The 20340-nt window shown below is 36.8% G+C and overlaps 1 protein-coding gene across 1 annotated transcript in view; it reads right to left on the reverse strand.

Annotated features, from left to right (window-relative positions):
* The window catches only part of LOC119766451, a 60705-nt gene extending 41127 nt beyond the window's left edge, over nucleotides 1–19578 (reverse strand). The window contains exon 1 of the mRNA XM_038251008.1: nucleotides 17539–19578. Within this exon, the coding sequence (XP_038106936.1) occupies nucleotides 17539–19578 (2040 nt within the window). The remainder of the gene's footprint in view (nucleotides 1–17538) is intronic.
* Nucleotides 19579–20340: the final 762 nt, after the last annotated feature.

Below are 20340 nucleotides of genomic sequence, written 5' to 3' on the forward strand. Positions count from 1 at the left end.
CCATTCCCATCATTAGATTTTTTCGAAAAGGTCAAGTTTTTGAGTAAAAATAGATTTTTTCAAAATAAAATCTATTTTATGAGCAGTTCTCTTCGAAATCGGCCGATATCGACCATTTTTATTTGTTGTATTTTTTTATTTGGCTCAAACTTTGTGGGGCCTACCCTATGACCAAAGAAGCTATTTTGTGCCATTGGTTCACCCATACAAGTCTCCATACAATTTTGGCAGCTGTCCATACAAAAATGGTACGTAAAAATTTAAACAGCTGGAACTTTTGAGTGAATTTTCTGATCAATTTGGCGTCTTGGGCAAAGTTGTAGGTATTTTTGAGGACTATTAAGAAAAAAATAGGTACACGGAAAAATTGCCGAATTTTTTATAAACTTTTTTTTCACAAAAACTCAAATTACCAAAATACGTATTTTTTGATTTTCGAGATTTTTTATATGTTTTAGAGGACAAAAAACCCCATTTTTTGAGCCATTTTGTTTTGTATGAAATTTCATTTTTTTTTTTCAAAAATTACTGCCTTTTCAAAAATTCATAACAAGGCTGCAGATTTTTTGAACATACTTCTCTATGGCTCAAAAAATGGGGTTTTTTGTCCTCTAAAACTTTTCAACATTTGGGAATTTGAGTAATTGTAAAAAAATGTTAAAAAGAATTCGGCAATTTTTTTCCGTGTATCTTTTTCTCTCAATAGTCCTCAACAATACCTACAACTTTGCCGAAGACGCCAAATTGATCAGAAAATTCACTCAAAAGTTCCAGCTGTTTAAATTTTTACGTACCATTTTTGTATGGACAGCTGCCAAAATTGTATGGAGACTTGTATGGGTGAACCAATGGCACAAAATAGACATCGAAATTTAGTTATCTCTAAGTCATACTTTAGCATTAAATAAATTTTATTTTGGAAAAATCATCGAAAATTCAATTTTTACTCAAAAAGCTGACCTGTTTGAAAAAATCCAATGATGGGAATGGATTCAGCAGACAAAAATACATTAAAAATGATCAATTAGACTGACGAGACATCGACATTTAGTTATCTCTAAGTCATACTTTAGCATAAAATAGACTTTATTTTGAAAAAATCATCGAAAATTCAATTTTTACTCAAAAAGCTGACCTTTTTGAAAAAATCTAATGATAGGAATGGATTCAGCAGACAAAATTACATGAAATATGATCAATTAGATTATCGAGACATACTTATTTAACGTTCTGCAAAGCATTTTTGATTTTTATTATTGATATCCCAGCATAATATGACTTGCATGCAAGTTGGAAAAACTTGAATGAGAACCAACTAAAAATATAATTTTAAAATGGCTATAAATATGCGTAGAAACAATCAAATTTTAAAACCAGGGGTGTTTCAGAAAGGGAAAACGTGAACTATAAGATACATGTATTGGTTCAGTTGTTTATTCAATAGTTCTTTTGTAAAATAGTCGACAAAGTAGCTAATTTTGACCTAAACTAACATTTCAAACGGGTGTATCTCAAAATTGGGACCATTTGGAGCAATTCTGGACCCGGATTCGGATTCAGCAGGCAAAATTCTACTAGGAACACATATACTCGTCTCAGAGACAAAATCTTGTTGGACTGTGATAATTTTTAGTACATTTACGATTTTAAAACGTGTTTGAATCTATATTCCTGGTAAATGCTTAAATCCTCGTGATATCATATTTATTAAAAAAAATGCAATAGCAATCTAACATCTGTAAAAAAATGGTGGTATCGGCTAAATCAGAGCAGACACGTGATAACGTCATGATTCGAAATCCGGACACTTAGTAGCATATCATTTTCGTTATAGCTGACAAAAAATCATGTAATAGGTTGGAAATGAAGAAATATCATCAGGACGTAGTATAAACAGTCAGTTTTAAGAGAATGCATGCAAAATATGTATTTTCTAACAATTTTTCATCAGAATTTGAAAATTAAAATGACTTGTTGTGCTTCGAATCCCGGACACTGATAAAAGCTGATTCGAAATCCGGACACTTTTGTTTCGAATTCCGGACACTCGTTTTGGCTAATGAATCGCACAAATTTGGAGTGAAATGTTATTGAATGGCATTTTTTAGGTCTCAAATAAGCTGTTAACATCAAAACAATCGATATTTTATATAAAAATTTAATAGAATTTAAGGAAATCAAAACCATAATTTTCTGCTTTGCCTTCCCGGTGCTTCGGACGCCTATGAAATATTTCTCGTGAAATGTTTCGCAATTTTGGTAATCTTATAATTTTATTTTATTTAATTGTTTTGACATTGACTACAGCGTTCAAACAAACTTTAAATGAAAGTTGATGTTAGAATTCACCAAATAACACAGTTTTGACATTCATAATGCGAACTTATATCAAAATAATTGATAAAACGAGATGAGGTGTCCGGGTTTCGAAGCGTCCGGGAATTCGAATCATGACGTTATATGTTCACAACAATTATGTGATAATCTATTAATTGTATTAAAATTTGCATTTTAATACAGTTTAATAATTCTAATTACTGAATAAATTCCACAAGTTCAAAAATCAGTTAAAATATAATTTTAAAAATGTTTTGCGATTTGCAACATTCTGCAAATTTGTTTCTTGTCTTATTTTGGCCATTTTGAAGATAACATCGTTTGACTAGTTTTCTGAATTGTTTTTAAAATGTTTTCAATAAATGATGATTTTTAAACAAAAAACTTAAAATAAAGATATTTCAGAACTTTCTCAATGAAACATTTCGCTTTGAGAAGCATTGAAAAGCTGAGAAAATTTCCTATAAGACACATTTGAAAGTAGCGATGACTATTTTTCCTGATAAGGTTGTTCTAGAAAACACTCCGTGACCTAAATTCAGGAAAGCTGCACCGTAAATAGTTTAGGGAGGTTGAAAAATGTAATAGTTGAGTATTAAGCGTCATCATCAAGTATGCCACGTGAGGAGGGGGGGAGGGTTGAATCAAGTCTGAAATTGCATGTAATAAGTAAAGGAAAAGTCAAGGAAAAGTGTGACATAGGGGAGGGGGATAATTTTGGCTGATTTTAGTGATACGTACGTTATGGATGAAGCCTTACCTCTTTTAAATGTTATTTTACCTATTTTTTCAGGAATAGGTAAAATCACATCTAAACAAATGTAAACTTACACTTTTGTAGGGTTAACACAAAATCTGTCAACATCTCCAGATTTTTTTTTGGCTGTGTAGTCATTGTAAGACGTAATTTAACTCTAGAAACTTAAATAGTTTGTGTGTATTTTTAATTCTATTTACAATAATTAAATTTTTCATTTTTTTTCCTTCCTCTCCTTACTGAGGAAAGGCTATAAAATCACTTGAAAAATGAACTTCTTAATGAGACCTCCTAGACCCACCTTCACGTATACATATCTACTCAGGACCAAAATCTGAGCAAATGTCTTGTCACTCGATTATCTCGGCACTGGCTTAAACCGATTTTGTCTGTTTTGAGCTCATTCGATCCATCTTGGGGACCCTTCAGCCTCTTTGCAATTTCAACTAACTTCAGATTGTAATGTTCGCTTTTTCCTGCATTTTAAAATGTAACTTTTTAAATAGCAAGCCATAGTTTCTACATTTGCATGGAAATAGTGTTTTAAAATGCATTTTCACTAGTTCAATTGTTTTGCAAACATTAGTTTTCAAAAAATGTAACAGAAGACGAAAAGAAAAATTTTAGAGAAATAAAATAAACATCGATTTTCAAAAAAAAAAAAAACATTTCAAACATGCTGGAAATGATTCAAAACTTAGGGGAATACATTCTAAATTGACTTCCAATTTCCATTGGAATTTTGAAGTATTTAGAAAAAATATTATTTTTTGCCACCCAATTTTTCGGATTATCTTTGGAAGGGGTAGGGGGGGTGGGGGGGGGGGGGTGAGACAAAAACTTCAAGTAAAATATGTACCAGCCTAATCTTAAAAAGAATTAGAGAATCCACCTTATAACCATGCATAATCCAATCAACATGTCGGAAATTAAATTGACATAATACAAAAATCAAATTGATAGAAAATCATACAAGAGAAACAAAATGCTGCCAAAAAAAAAAACGAAATTCGTGTCATACGCAATGTCGATAAAAGATAACATTTCCCCTTTAGCGTGGACATGGACAGAGAAAAAAATCTGTTTTAAAATATAGATACCTCACAGATAGAATAGCCCAAAAAGGCGAAATAATACAACACAAACAGCAACATCAACGAAAAGAGAGGGCGCTTCGCGCCGCTGCCCGTCAGGCAGACAAGCCAGTTCCGTTGATTGCATTTATCAATGATGCAGTGAGCTGAATTAAAAAAATACCCTCTGTGTATGTTTGTGTGGGAGACTGCCTGCATGTAGCGCAGATTGTTTCAATGCGATAATCCGATTTAAAGCCGAATGGTTCCCCCCCCCCTCCGCTTCCCCGCCAAAACCCTTCCCCGAAAACTCCAACATCCGCCCAACAGCTGGGGTGTTGCATTTGGCGCCCAAAGCCGCCGCGTCGACGCATCGGCAGTGCAGATTCCGATTACTAATATATGGCAATTTTCAAATGGGTCAACAGCTGTCACCACCCCCACCTTTCCTGTGTGTTTCCTGTGCGGGGGGAGCTCAAGCCACATCATCAACAGCATCGCCGTCATCATCGGAATAACAGGTTGACCTGGCCGAGAGTGCTTTTTCACAACTCGGATCGTGATTAAAATTTTAATACAGATTAAGATCACTCTGCTCGGAGGATTACGAAGAGATTAAAGTGAAATGCATGGCAGTTTGTTTGTTTTTTTTTTTTTTTTGCTGGATGGGTGTTTCCGGTTTCTAGGAGTTTGATTGCAACATTTTGATGGGTGTGTGCATGTTTGATGGAAAGATGAACTGAAGTGTGTTGAGCTTTGCCTGTGTTTTTTTTTTTTTTCAATTTTGAAAGGACACAAAGTGTTTAGCTTAGGTTTTCTAAAGGTAGGTGTTTTGCCTTCTTCACCTCACTGAGGCAAGGCTTAAAAAATCACTCGAAAAATGAACTTCTTAAATACACCTCCTTGATACACCTTCACGTATACCTATCGACTCAGAATCAAATTCTGAACAAATGTCTGTGGGGATGTGTGTAGACATTATTTTTTTCCACACGATTATCTCAGAACTGGCTGAACCTATTTTGGCCGGATCCGTCTTATTTTGTTTGTTTTGGGGTCCCTTAAGACCCTATTAAATTTTATTCAGTTTAGTGAAGTACTTTTAATGTTATGCCATGAGAAAGTTTTTTTGTAGCTACAAAAAAGGGTGATTTTTGCATAACCTCAAAGGCCGGGTCTTTTTTCTTACGCGCGAGAATCGCGCAGCATGCGTATCGCCCGGTTGCCACATTGCTTAAGCCGCGTCTGCGTCTCTTCTGGAAAAAGTCTGTATTAATTATGTTGCTGAATACATCATTTTGTCTCGACAAAGATTTACACGAACTTTTAACTGAAATATACAACTCATAAGACATTGTTTACTAAGACTAGGGGGACAGCATGCAATTCCATGGTGAGCAGTTCTCTACGAAATCGGTCTTTTTTCTTTAATTTTAATTTTTGTATTTTTTAATCCAGCTGAAACTTTTTTGGTGCCTTCAGTATGCCCAAAGAAGCCATTTTGCATCATTAGTTTGTCCATATAATTTTCCATACAAATTTGGCAACTGTCCATACAAAAATGATATGTGAAAATTCAAAAATCGGTATCTTTTGAAGGAATTTTTTGATCGATTTGGTGTCTTCGGCAAAGTTGTAGGTATAGATATGGACTACACTGAAAAAAATGATACACGGTAAAAAAAATTGGTGATTTTTCATTTCACTTTTTGTCACTAAAACTTGATTTGCAAAAACAAAAACACAGCAGTTTTTCATTTTTTTTAATTAGTGCCCATGTTTACCCACCTTTGAAAAAAAATAATTTTGAAAAGCTGAGAAAATTCTCTATATTTTGCTTTACTGAACTTTGTTGATACAACCCATAGTTGCTAAGATATTGCCATGCAAAAGTTAAAAAACAGGAAAATTGATGTTTTCTAAGTCTCACCCAAACAACCCACCATTTTCGAATGTCGATATCTCAGCAACTATAGGTCCGATTTACAATGTTAAAACATGAAACATTCGTAAAATTTTCTGATATCTTCGAAAAAAATATTTTCAAAAATTCAAAATCAAGACTAACATTTCAAACGGGCCAAACATTCAATATTACGCCCCCCCCCCCTTTTCTCATTTATTTCGGAGAGTTGGCGAAAAAAGAATTAAAAATTGCTGTTCTGGTAAAACTCTTAAATTAATTTGTAAATACAACCTTGAATACAACATGAATGTGAGGAAGGCACCAACCACCTTAAGGTGGATTAAGTAACGTTTTTTAAAGGTGCTTTACTCTTAAAATTTTGTAGAATAATAAACCTAACCACCGTGTTGGTCCAGATTTTGAATAAGTAGAGAAGAAAGGAAAGGAATCTTTGAGGTTGGACGTCGATACAATTAGTGATATCAAATAAAAAGTGTATTTAATTGCATAATAAAATTGCATTATTTGCTTTCAAAAGCTATATCGGTTCCTTGTCCAATTTTGTCATTACCCAATAGAGAGGCACCAAGAAGAACAACTGGCCAAGTCAATAACTCAAGCCAAATTGTGACAATTTTATTACGTCAATTATGACAAACGACCGTGTACTCTGGGTGGGAAAAAGCTTCCACTCTTGGGCAAAGCAAAGGAGACCACCCCAAAAAAAAGTAGGTTCGAGCAAGATAAAACATTTCCATAAATTTTCCCCCATTTCGGAAAGTGGGAACATTTATTGCATATCGATTATTATTTTTTTGCTGATTGCTTTCGCCGGAACTCGTTATTTCCCAGTGGAATGTTTTGCAAAACTTCTCCCATCTAAGCTTTATTTCTAAGGAATACGGGACATTTGAAAGCGAAAATTTATTCAGCTTTCAAGCAACGCAATTCAATTGGTCCTTAATGGAAGCTAAGGAAAAAGCCCAAAAATTCTATTAGCATAAATCGCATAAGGCAAAGCCACCTACCGAATTAGATGACCGCCACACGTTTTACCTTGGCGCCAGGTGGAGAGTGCTTTTTCTTTCGGCATGCAGTCACCCGTGGTGACACACCGGTCAGTAATTAGATTAGCTGAACGTTAGTTATGATGTACGCAATCGAAATCCAATTAGTGTGCAAAACGTAGCGAAGCATGTTCTCTCTCTCTCTCTCATTCTCTAATCGAAAACACTTACCCGAGGCAGTTGTGGTTTAATCACGGTGCAAGAGATTGGAACTTTGTTTGTGCTTCGGGAATTGGTTGGAATGATTGCTGAAAGAAGGTTTCTTCATTTCTGGAAAATACTTTTCAGGCATTTGTAACTTATTATTCTGTACCACATTACTGACTTTGAGCGTTTGGACATGGTATGTCCACGAATTCTTCTGTCTCTGTTGATTGTATGAAGTGATCCGTTCACAGAGTATGTCTCAGCAGTTAATGCAACGCAAGTACTTCCAAATTGAAACGAGAGGACAGCACTCTCGCGTTTCCAACAAGTGATACCAAAGTGGCTTATATGGACAAATGACCATAGCTTAGTCATCGATCCATGGTGGCCGATACGGCAAAGGCGTGGTTCTCGAAAGCGACACTTTTTGAAGGGTGGACTTTTTGTAAAATGACCACGTTTTCACTTTTCCGCCAACAAAACCGACTACACGATGTAACGCCATCATTCTACCTATTGCACACTGCACAGTGATCTGAAATCTAAATCTAGCGTGGCCAAAATGAGGATTTGCAGCGCGACAGTGTTTCAAATAAAGATGGCGCCAAAATGAGGTTACTTGCCAAAAATCGTATTCCTTTCTGCTGGATTGAAGAACAAAATCGCTTATTTCTCATGATTCCCTGCATCAAACTTAATGAAACTGGTTGCAAAAGACGAGAAAATTTGTTTGCTTTAAAATAATGAACATAAATTTTTGTGCGCCCAAAAATTTGTGAACTTTTTCTTCAAAAAACATGTTTCAGAACACGAAAAAATGAGTTTCCCGATATATATCAATGAAATAAACAGTTATATAGCTGATTACAGATGTGATAACGTATATTAAACAATTTTTATTGATTTTTGACAGACTTTGTTGCCAAATAGTTTAAATTACTATCTTTTACTAAATTTACAATTTTCTCATAGAAAAATCAAACATATATTGGAAAGTTGTACACCAAATTGTTGGAAATAATTTTTCTCATCCGAATCTGGCATAAGTTTTGTAGAAATGTTGATTATGAAGGAAAAAACTATAATTTTCAAAAAATCATAGGTTTACGCTATTTGTTCATAGGTGGCGAAATGTTTCTTTCAGCTTTGCTGCAAATCTTTTATAGCGACCACACGTTTAGATTTAGAGCTTTGATGTCTTTGGGACAAATGATCAAGGTCCATCTTTTGGTATGATGGACATGAGGGTGGTTCAAATTTTAGGGTGGTGTCTTCAGAAGAGTTGTAGGGAACACCGTTTTGAGTAATTTTGCTGAAAAATTTGTCAAATTGAACATTTTTATTCTTGAAAAACGAATTATGATCTATTAAAAAATGTACTCTTCTGCACTTTCTGATGCTTTCAAGATCGGGGACAAACTTCACCACCGTTTTGAATTATTCGCATTTCAGAATGGCGCCTTTTTCGTCGTATTTTGGTAATATCTTTCGCATAAAAGTCCGAAGTCCAATGGCGTTCCAAACAACTCTTCTGAAGACACCAAAGCGTTATCTCATTATCCCGCCATAAACTTCTGAACCACCCTGAAATTTGGACCACCCTAATGCCCACCATACCAAAAGATGCAACTATTGGTTTTTTTTTTGTCCTGAAGACATCAAAGCTCTGAATGAAAACGTTTGGCCGCTATAAATTTTGTCACGCTAGATTTCGGTTTCGGACCCCTGAGCATTGGTACGATTTACAATGTCTCAAATTGCCTCAAATTTAAAAAAATATTTGATCTTCTAGAAAAAAAAATCAGAGTCGGTCAAGCTTGGTCATGTCTTCTACAGGTAAATGAATTTTGACCAATTCGTGCTATAGCTCAAAATATGACATTCGCTGTCATTTAGAACATTTCCAACTACAAGATTAAAAAAAAATTGTACAATTATTTTTGTGTGCAAAAAAACAAAACAAATAAAAACTGGGTTTTTTCCTTCCTCCTTTTACTGAGGAAAGGGTTTAAATTCACTCGAGAAATTAATTAATCCGACTCCTTAGATCCACCTTAACGTATACTTATCGACTTAGAATCATGTTCTGAGCAAATGTCTGTGTGGATGTGTGTAGGTGGGTGGACAAAAAAATTGTCACTCGATTATCTCCGTACTGGATCAACGGATTTTGTCCGTATTAGTCTCATTTGATCCGTCTTGGGGTCCCATAGGTCTCTATTTAAAATCAGCAAGTTTAGTTAAGTACTTCAAAAGTTATGCTTAAAAACGATTTTGGCATGTGTCCGGAAGATTGTAAAAAGGGTGGTTATAGTAAGAAACCATATGATGTTATACATTTTCAAAAAGGTATTGAAAATATCTTTCCAATGAGCTCAAAACATTGAAGATCTGACAACCCTATCAAAAGTTATTAGCACTTAAGTGTAATTTATACACTTTTTGGAGGCCGGACCTCAGATATTTCAATAAAAAATGATGTCCGGGTCCATCATGCGACATGCTGTTAGTTAGATAATCGAAAGATCTTTCAAATGAGCCTGAAACATCAAGGATCTGACAACCCTATCAAAAATTATTAGCACTTAAGTGTTATTTATAAAATTTTTGGAGGCCGAATCTCAGATATTTCAATAAAAATGATGTCCGGATCCATCATGGGACCTGTCGTTAGTTAGATAATCGAAAGGCCTTTACAATGAGCCTAAAACATCAAGGACCTGACAACCCTATCAAAAGTTATTAGCTCTTAAGTGTAATTTATACACTTTTTGGAGGCCGGATTTCAGATATTGTGATAGAAATATTGTCTGAATCTTTTATTTTTTTTAGGTTTTTTATCAGACCATTCAAATGAGCCAGAAGTATTAAAGGTCTACGAACCCTATCTAAAGAAATGAGTAATAAAGTTGATTTGATAAACATGTTAAGGGGGAATGTTGCTCTTTTTACTGAGTGTATTGACTTTATGAATGTGAGGAAGGCACCAACCACCTTAAGGTGGATTAAGTAATAATGATTATCAATTTTGAAAATTCAGAATCTATACTTTTGTTTTATTCCAATACCAAACGCGACCTGAACAGTTTTAATTTGGCTTGAATTCAAATACTATCACCTATAATGACTTTTGACTCCCGAAAAGGAAACCCAAAGTCATCCAAGCAAATATTTACACAGTCAACGCTCACTCACTTCAAAAGGAATTTTTAATCAAAGACACAAATTGAATTATTTACCAGTCGATATGCTAATCGAGTGACATGTAGAACGAAAAGGGGATCAAACAAAGTTTGGAGAATGTACTCTCGTAGGCGAAAGTTTTCCCTGTAATAATTTATTCAATAAAAACGGAATGTTTTATGCGAAGTTTCGATAAATCGGTGTGTTACTTCGTACGATGGACAAAGTTTTATTTTGTAATTCGATTATTTTCTCAAAATACTTTAAATCGTTAGAAGGCGGTTGTGCTCAAATAATTTGAGATAGTTTTGGGGAGGGCATTTATCGGACAGTTTCATTTTTCACCACAAAATACTGCAACCCGGGGTGAACTGTGGTCATAAATTTCCCCCTCGAAAGCCCCCCTTCCAATTAAGCAACCCCGTGGAAACATAATCCACGAAATTCGAAATTACCACCATAAACCAAGCTGAAGATTCAATTTACACGAATCGCCGTGCTCATCTCGTTTGTTACACGTGAAACAGCGAACAGGAGAAAAAAAAAACCCCTGAACCATGAAGAGGTGCATCTTCATTGTCCTGGAGCGGAATCTTGCTTAATTAAATTTAAAACGAATCCTTCCCCTTGTGCTGTGCTGTGTGTGGTTTCGAAGCCATTTTCCTGGTTATCGTGTTGCAACCGGCAGGGGGAAAAAAGCTTCGGGAAAATCGAAAGGATTCTCGCTAGGTAGGGTAGAGTAGGTAGGAAAAAAACACTTCCTTTAATCACCACACATTCCGTTTAATTGCTTTATAAATTCAGCGTGAAATTTTTGCGAGCAGCTCTCAAATGGTCGGTTTGTTGGGGCGAGATTGGCCAGGATTGCAATTTTTGTTGCCAACAAAATCCTTTGCACTGTGGGGGAATCTGTCGTACAATTTAAAATGAAATAGAAAACAATTAAACTCTACCTTAAAAGTTAAATTCTTTGTTATTTTTTTTTTTTGCTTAAAATTGTTGTCTTATTTTTATTGTTTATTTTTAAATCTTACAAACTTATAGTTGTTCCATCAGCCGCTGCAAAAGTGTTCCACTGAAAACGATAAGGCGCGGATCCCTGCGCGAATGAGCTACGGCCAGCAGCGTGACCGGGACAAGAGGCGCGACCTGGTTGCCTGCAGCTGCAACGCGGTCGTGGAAAATGGACACCAACCGACCGAAAGGTGGCAGAAACAGCAGCAGAAACGGTCAGTGGTTTGATCCTGCCTGTGGGTCTCGCCGTGCCAAGAGCTGGAATGACCAAACACTGGTGTAGACGATAAGGCAAGGTGACCCGATTAAAAGAGATATTTCAAAATCATAAAATAGCTTTTAACTATTTCTTAAATTTCATCTCTTCAATCTACAATTTGGCTTATCAAATAATTATTTGTAATGATTGAATCAAATATATTAAAATGAAACAATAGTAGATAGTAAACAAGCTTCGATAAACAAATTGATTAAAAATTTCATTCAATACGATTAAACTTAACTGAAAAAATCAAATCGTTTTTAGTAAAAGTTAATAAAAACAAACACAAATTGCTAAGAAAAACATCAGTACAGTTGTTTGAAATTATAAGTTCACACAAAAAAAATTTGATTAGAAAAACTGCGGAGCTGCACATCCAAATTTAAAGACATTCCAAATTAAAAAAAAAACTGGTTCAATCATGTCAAAAATGATTACCATTGCTGGCAAATGAAATGTTTATTGTTTTCAGGGATCTGACCGTCTAGTTTCATTACAATTTTGATTTTGCTCCCAGATTTTTCAAGACAGTATTGAAAGAGAGGGATGGGGGGGGGTATGGCAAACAACCTTTAGTAAAAAATATCATGAATAATGTAGTATAACTCTCAGAAATATGTAGCCCACCAGTAAAGAAAATCTTGAGTCATCTAGGCGTTGATCCTAGTCACTCTCCATCGGTCTGATAGCCTAGACGGCTAAAGTGCCAGTCCCGTTTGTTAGAGCTTGGTTTGATTCCAGTACTTTGCAGTAATTTGTGTATTTGTTTGAATGTTAATCAAAATTACACAGCTTAAAAAGTACACAGAAAAAAATAATGTAAATTTGGAAGCTGTAATTTTGGAAGGTTGAATATTACCTCTTTTATGATGTAATTTTACCTCAATTTAGACTGAAAAAGTGACATTGTGTGGTAAAATTACACATTTCCAGAGGTGAAATTACACCTTTTTTCTGACATAAAAGATGTTCCCCTTCCCAGATGTAATATTACCATGATTTTTTTTTCTGTGTAATAAAAGGTCTGGATGTAAAATAAATTTTGCATTTTTTTTATGGAATTCTATGTAATATTAAACCCTGAAATGTGTAGCCCAACAGTATGGGAAACATGTTCGACCGAAATTTCAAGTTCATATATGCGTTCATCCTTCATCGGTCTGATGGCCGAGTGGGCTAAGGCGCAAGTCCTTACTATTGGTGCTGAGTATGGATCCCGTCGGTTGCAACTTTTTCTTTCGGGTTTATCAAAAAAAGTTTAACTGTTTGTTTACAAATCCATATCACCCCATTTAAATTTTGCTTGATTTCGTAGTATTTTTCGGTGTAATTTTCCCTCAATGTTTGTGGAAAAGCAAAATTAAACAGCTTTTCCACATACATTTAGCAAAAATATATGTTAATTTACACATATTTTTTTCTTTTTTTTTTTTGTTATAGTCAACTGAGGCGAATTGGGACTACAGTCTGAATAGAGACAGCTGTTTTTAGAGCACTCGATTCCCGGTAAATTCGGTCGAGACTTCCGGGAAATTTTCAAGTTATAAATATCGATGCAAATTATATAAATTAATAATCAGAAAATTATTTGGAATATTCTAAATTTTTAAAAACCTTGGATGTTCTATGTTTGCTGTTCAAGTTCGAAGAAACCAATTCTTCTCTAATCTTCTTATTCAGAAAGTGTAAATTTTAAATTCCAATAATTATAGTTGAAAGAAGCCATAAAAACGTGGACCCCAAAATTTACCTTAAAGCAGCTACATCCTAGAAATTCAATCCAAAGTTTTTGAAATATCATTTTCATTTATTATTTTTCAGATGAATATTTTCAAAATAAGTTCAATTTCCATATCCTCTCTCGAGCATAGCAATCTTCAAAATATGTTTCCCTAAGTTAATTCACAGTATCATGATAGTTTCCTTTTTCGAAGTCAATGAGTAATTTTTTGTTTCTCCTCAACCTCAATGTTAAATTATATTTTTGGGAAAAAAAACTCTGACAATCTTTGTAAAGTTAATGTTTTCCAATTGTGACCATTCGGGTTTCCCTGATAACTGTAAAAATTTCTTGATGAATATTTTCAGTCGATTTTAAAAAGGAAAAAAAAAAACAAATTAAATTTTAGTTTGAGCCGTTATTTATCATATTGCAAAATCCCGATACTGGGAAATTATATATTGTTCGTAAACATTCTAAACTTAAATTTGGAGCCCCAAAAAGCTCAAGAAACAATCTTATATTTGCAGATTCAGAAAAAAATCAAACTTACTTTTCGAACGTTTCAAACATTATGTATGGACTGATTGGAAGTAAAATCATTGCAAAAAAAAAAACAAATTCAGTAATTTTCTTTTTAAAAAGTCTGACTTACAGGATATTGTTGTTAAATGACAAATTACATTTACTATTACAACTATTTAATAATTTATTTTTTGCAATTCCATCGTGAAACTACTCACTTTTCCTGTCATTCTTGAACGACGAAATAGCCTACTTTTCTGTACCAAAAATAACAGAATCGAATAGCAACACTTTTCAAAATAAATGCTGAAAAGTTCTACTTTTCAGCACTCAAATGGGTGCTGAAAAGTTGAACTTTTCAGCACTTGTTTCGAAAAGAAACACTTTTCAATTTTTTTTGAATCGTTTAAGATTTATTGACAAAACACATAAAAGTTTGACTTAAAATTTCACTCAGTGTGTGTTTTTTTGAATTGCAAAAAATGTTTTATGGAACTCGTTGCAAAACTTGATTTTTTCAGCACTCTTCGTATTTATCCAACTCGGTGAACCTCGTTGGATAAATGTACGACTCGTGCTGAAAAAAACCGCTTTTTGCAACTTGTTGCATAAACTACTATTATTGCCACTATTGGTACAGTTATAAAACTCCCGGGACCCGGGAACTCCCGGAAAATGGCTAAATTAAACTCTCGATTCCCGGGAAATTGTAAATCTCGAAAATCGTCACCCTCTAAGTACTAACCAAAACCATTCAGAAAAATCGAAATATTCTGGTTTAACATGGTTTAAACAGCTGTTCCGATTCACCTCATGTATTCCTTTTCGCTCCAGTTGACGTTATTAAAAATGTAACTAGCAATCTTGGGCTTAACATGAACAACAAATCTTTACTTTTTTGAAATTCACAAAAGGGAGCGTTTTTTATTATGTAACGCAGTTAGGGGGTCAAAGTCCCAAATTTTGCGTTACGAAAAAAAAAATTGCGTTACGTAATAAAATAACGGACCGAGCCACGTAGCCCAGTGGTAACGCTTCCGCCTCGTAAGTGGTAGATCGGGGTTCAAATCCCGGTCGGACCAACACAACTGGTGATCTTTTCCCTTCTAGAATCGATTGCTTAGTAAAGGGAAGGTAGAGTATCGTCACAAACTGGACCATCATGACACTTTAGGGAGGCGACCTATGGAATGTTAACATTAACCTTAACATGTTACCATTAAGTTGAGAATGAAGCTGGTAAATTATACTCAGTGAAAAACATGTTTATATAACATCGGAGATTGTTAACAAATGTTGTCAGCAAAAATTGTGTAATAATAATTACCGTAAACTGGGGTGGTTTTGATAGCCCGGGGTGACTTTGATAGGTTTTTCAAATGCCCGACGAATTCATATCTAAACATTTTTGAGAATTTTGAGTATGTAAGCATTAAGGGATAGCTTATTATCGAACATATATGCAAAAATGTGTAACAGTCACATTTTTGCATATATGTTTGGATGTATCAACATAAGTGGTCAAATCAAATTTCTATCAATGTCACCCCGGGCTATCAAAGTCACCCCAGTTTACGGTATATTAATTTTATCTAAGTTTCCATGTGTATTCTATTTGTTCAACAGCTTTTTATCTATTACATTTAGTTAAAGATTTTGATTTAATTTAAAATTTTAAAATCGAATGTTATGATATCTAATCAATGATTTGACTTTGATAGTCATAGTCATTGTGTTTCTTAAAAAGCTTGCAAATGGGATTGATTATGTTCAATTGATAATAAGTTAGGTTATCGTCAATGTTTCAGTTGAAAAATCACAGTAACCAACTTTATTAATTATTGAAAACAATTATATAAAATAATTTTCATAATTTGGGTCTCGTGGCGCAGGGGTAGCGGCTTCGGCTGCCGATCCCGATGATGCTATGAGACGCGGGTTCGATTCCCGCCTTATCCACTGAGCTTCTATCGGATGGTGAAGTAAAACGTCGGTCCCGGTTTCTCCTGTCTCGTCAGAGGCGCTGGAGCAGAAATCCCACGTTAGAGGAAGGCCATGCCCCGGGGGGCGTAGTGCCAATAGTTTCGTTTTTTTATAAAATAATTTTATATAAATCTTATCGATTTTATATATTTTTGATCAAAATTAATTTAAAAAAAGTTTTTTTAAAAACAAGCAGTTTTTATTGCTACAATCTCCAATTTTGTAGTATGAATCAACAAATTTCCAAATTAATGAAGAAACCTGTTTTACTGAATATGCCCATTAGGGTGGGTACGTTTTTCAAAAAGTTCTCGGATCAAGTTTTAGTATGGTTCCCCTTGTAGGGCATGCCCATAGGGACTTTCATGCCAAATATCAGCTCATTTGGTTGTAAACTGGCTGCGCGCATCAGGGTTAAAGTTTAAATGGGAATTACTATGGGAAAATTGGAAATTTTGTTCAAACGCTCCTACAGGTCTAGGAAAATAACGCGCCAACTTCTGGTATGGTCAGGCCTATGGGGAATGGTCTGGAGAACACTTTTCCCGAAGAGAGCATATGGATTCGTTGTCCCTAGACCTGGCGCATCGGCAAACAATCCGATGTCTCCGAAATCAACGGTTTTCCCCCAAAAAGCATCAAATTTTCCTTAGCATGCTATGAAAGCTTGATGAACACCGCGACGCCATACTAGAGCGTCCAATTTCCCGGGTTTACAAATTTCCCGGGAAACGGGAAATTTTCAGTCAATTTCCCGGGAAATCCCGGGAATTCCCGGGAAATCCCGGGAATTCCCGGGAAATTTTAAATTTATTGAAAATTGTTATGATCTTGGTTTTAATTAATATTATGCAACAAAATTGTATAGGACATCAACATCAATGGTTTAAATAAATGTCAAGATCAATTAACAGCTTGACTGCATGAAAAAATCATTCAACTACAAGAAAATGTATTTTGGTATTTTTTGATGAGAAATTTTAAACTTGCCTCTGTGACCAGTTTATTGAAATGAGAAAAAAAACATGCAGAAATTATGTTTTTCATGACCAATCCTGGTTTCAGCTCTTGAACAAATGGTAAAGCCTTTTAGTGTTGGTTTTCCTCCAAACAACCCAATGTTTTCAAATATTTGAAGCAAGCTTTGATAATATTTTTGCATTTTTTGAGAACAAACAATAGAAAGAAATTTTTCAATGATTTTTTTTGTATTGGTATGCAACATGATTTAAATTATACGATAAATTAACATCATTCCACAAAAAGTCTTCTATTTTCCACATTTAACCCTCTAACCTGAAGTTGCACCAGCACTCCATAATTCTTTTATTCAAATTTTTTTTTTTTTTTTTTTTGTATTTATTTAGGACCTTTTAACTATGAGTCTTTCGGGTCCTGTTATGAATCTTTACACTTTTCCATACATGTCAGTAGCCTTTAAAAATTTCAACACATTTTTCGCCATATCTCGATCATCAGCCAAGGCTTCCCTGACGTTGGATGGTACTCCAGCTCGGCGTCTCTGCTCTTCAAACTCAGGGCATTCCGCTAAGATGTGTTTCACCGTCAGCGCCAAATTGCACCTTGTGCAACGCGGCGCACTGTCCTTCTCCAGCAGATACTGATGGGTTAGCAAGGTGTGTCCTATCCTGAGTCTTGTCAGAATGACGTCTTCCTTCCTCGATCCAACAAATACATCTCGATAAGGTAGTACCGAGTTCTTCACCTCTCGTAGTTTGTTGCCCACCTTTCTGCTCCATTCCGCATTCCAGCGCCAAACAGTCCTCTTCTTGATCACCGTCCTGAACTCCTTGAATTCTACGCTTCTGTCCCAGATGTTTCTGTCGTTCAATGACTGCTTCGCTTCTTCATCTGCCTTCTCGTTGCCTGCTATTCCTACATGACTTTTCACCCACATGTAGATTATCTCCGTGCCATTACATTCTGCCTGATTGTGTAGGATGTTGATCTCGTCCTTCCATCTGCATTTGGTTTTTCGTTTACCCAAGGCCGTGATGGCACTCAAGGAATCTGTACAGACGAGGTAGGTCCCCACGCGATTCTGACCAATTATCCACCTGAGCGCTTCAGTGATCGCACCACACTCCGCAGCAAAGATACTGCTCAGATCACTGATTCTTCTTCGAACAACCAAGTCCCCTCTAACCATCGCGTAACCAACCCTGCCATCTTTCTTTGATCCATCGGTGAAAATTGTTTCACACAAGCGATATTCCGTGTTCCTTCGGGACACGAAGAGCTCCTTCAGTTGTGTTGAAGTTGCTCCGGCTCGTTCAGCTTCGAGTAATGTTTTGTCTATCCGGATCCGTCTGCGTTCCCAGGGGGGACACAATGGTAGTGTGAATATCTTCAGCTCGGGTAACGGTAGTTCCAGCTCTTCAAGTATCGCCTTTCCTCTTGTCTCAGCAGTTTCCACTCCACGTAGCGGACCTCGATGCCTAGTCGAATTCCACTCCTCTCCTGAACTGTTGCTATCGTAGCTGCTCTCGGTACTGCTTCCTGCTGATTGTGAGTCGTCTTCTGCTGGCTGGGTTCTGCTCTGTGCTGATATGGCTGCTTTTCTGGCGGCGTAGATCGCTGTCCGCTGTTCAAAGAACACTCTCAGGCTCGGGATTCCTGTTTCAGCTTGGAGACTATCTACAGGGCTGGTACGGAACGCACCACAGATAGCTCTCAAGCCTGTGTTGTGTGTTGGCTCGAGGATCTTCAGGACGTTGTCACTGACGGCAGCTGTTATAGGTGCTGCGTACAGGATTTTCTCCAACACTGTGGCTCTGTATAGCTTGATTAGAGTCTTCCTATCGCCGCCCCATGACCTACATGCTACACAACGGATAAGCTGGACTCGTTGTCGGCAAGCCGCTTTCACTTCCTCGCAGTGTGTCTTGAACAGTAAATGTTGATCCAGGATAACGCCCAAACATCGGTGCTGCTTTTTGGTTGGGATCAGGGTCCCATTCAGCTCCAGTGCAGCTCTGCTCGGTGGTTTCCTCGTTCCGTAGCTTCTAAAGATGACAGTAGCGCTTTTCTCCGCAGAAATTTTAAATCCCGTTGAGCTCTGCCAGCATTCCACCGCCTTCAGTGCAGCTTGCAAGTCGTTCTCAACTTCTTCAACATTTCGTCCACTGGCCAGCAGTACAACATCATCTGCGTACAAGAGTGTTGTTATGCTGGGCGGCATCCGTGCTACCAATGTGTTGATAGCCACCAAGAACAAGGTGACGCTCAGTACTGATCCTTGGCAGAGGCCTGTTTCCATGATCTTGCTTTGCGACAGCTGGCCGTTCACAAAAACTCTAAATGAGCGATTTTCCAGCATTCGGTCCAAGAATTTCAACATCAGACCTTCTATGTTCCAGTCACGCAGTTGGTTCAGGACCAGTCTTCTCCAGGTGGTATCGTACGCCTTGGTCACATCCAGAAAAATCCCCTGAACGTACTCCTTCTTGTTCCAGGCTGCTCGCACCACTTTCTCGAGCTCAGCCAAGTGGTCAACGGTAGTTTTTCCTTTCCGGAAGGCAAACTGGTGAGGATGCAGTAATCTTCTTGTCTCGATGATGTGAACTAGACGATTGTTGACCATTCGCTCAAACACCTTTCCCAGGCAACTGTTTAAGAAGATTGGCCTATAGTTACGAGGATTTGCTTTTTCACCACAATTTTTGAAGATAGGGATCACCAGCGATTCCGTCCATTCGGGTGGGTATACTGAACCGAGCCACAGCCGGTTGTACGCGTCAAGAAGCTGTCGTTTGCAATCCAACGGTAACTTTACGATCATGGAATAGTGGACAGTGTCAGGGCCTGGTGATGAGCCACGCAAACCTGCCGTTGCCTCTTCAAATTCAGTGAATAAAAAGGGCTTGTTGTACTCAGCACTCGTGTCAGCTGGGATTGACAGAGGAGTTTGCTCAACCTGATCCTTGAATGCGCGAAACTCGGGGCTGTAAGCATCGTTACTAGAGATGGAAGCGAAAGAGCTAGCCAGCGCCTCAGCAATATCTTCATCTTTAGACACAGTACCTCCTTCGGCTGTTATTGCACTGATACGGTTCGTTTTGCGCTTACCTTGGATCCGGCGGAAGTTCTCCCACACTTCTTTAACAGGTGTTTGCACTGTGAAGTCGTTGACGAAGTTGATCCACGAGGTCCGTTGTGCTTCCTGGATGACTTTGCGTGCATGAGAGCGGGCTGCTGAATTCTGCTGCAAGAGCCTCTTGATTCTCCAAGTTGTTCCGTTTGGCTGATTGCAGTGCACGCAAGGCTTTCTTCCTGCTCTTGACAGCGGAGGCCACCTCTTGGTTCCACCAAGGCACCGCCCTCTTGTTCACCATCCCCGTCGTTT

This window comes from Culex quinquefasciatus, chromosome 2, assembly GCF_015732765.1.
Source record: "Culex quinquefasciatus strain JHB chromosome 2, VPISU_Cqui_1.0_pri_paternal, whole genome shotgun sequence".
Taxonomy (NCBI): Eukaryota; Metazoa; Arthropoda; class Insecta; order Diptera; family Culicidae; genus Culex; species Culex quinquefasciatus.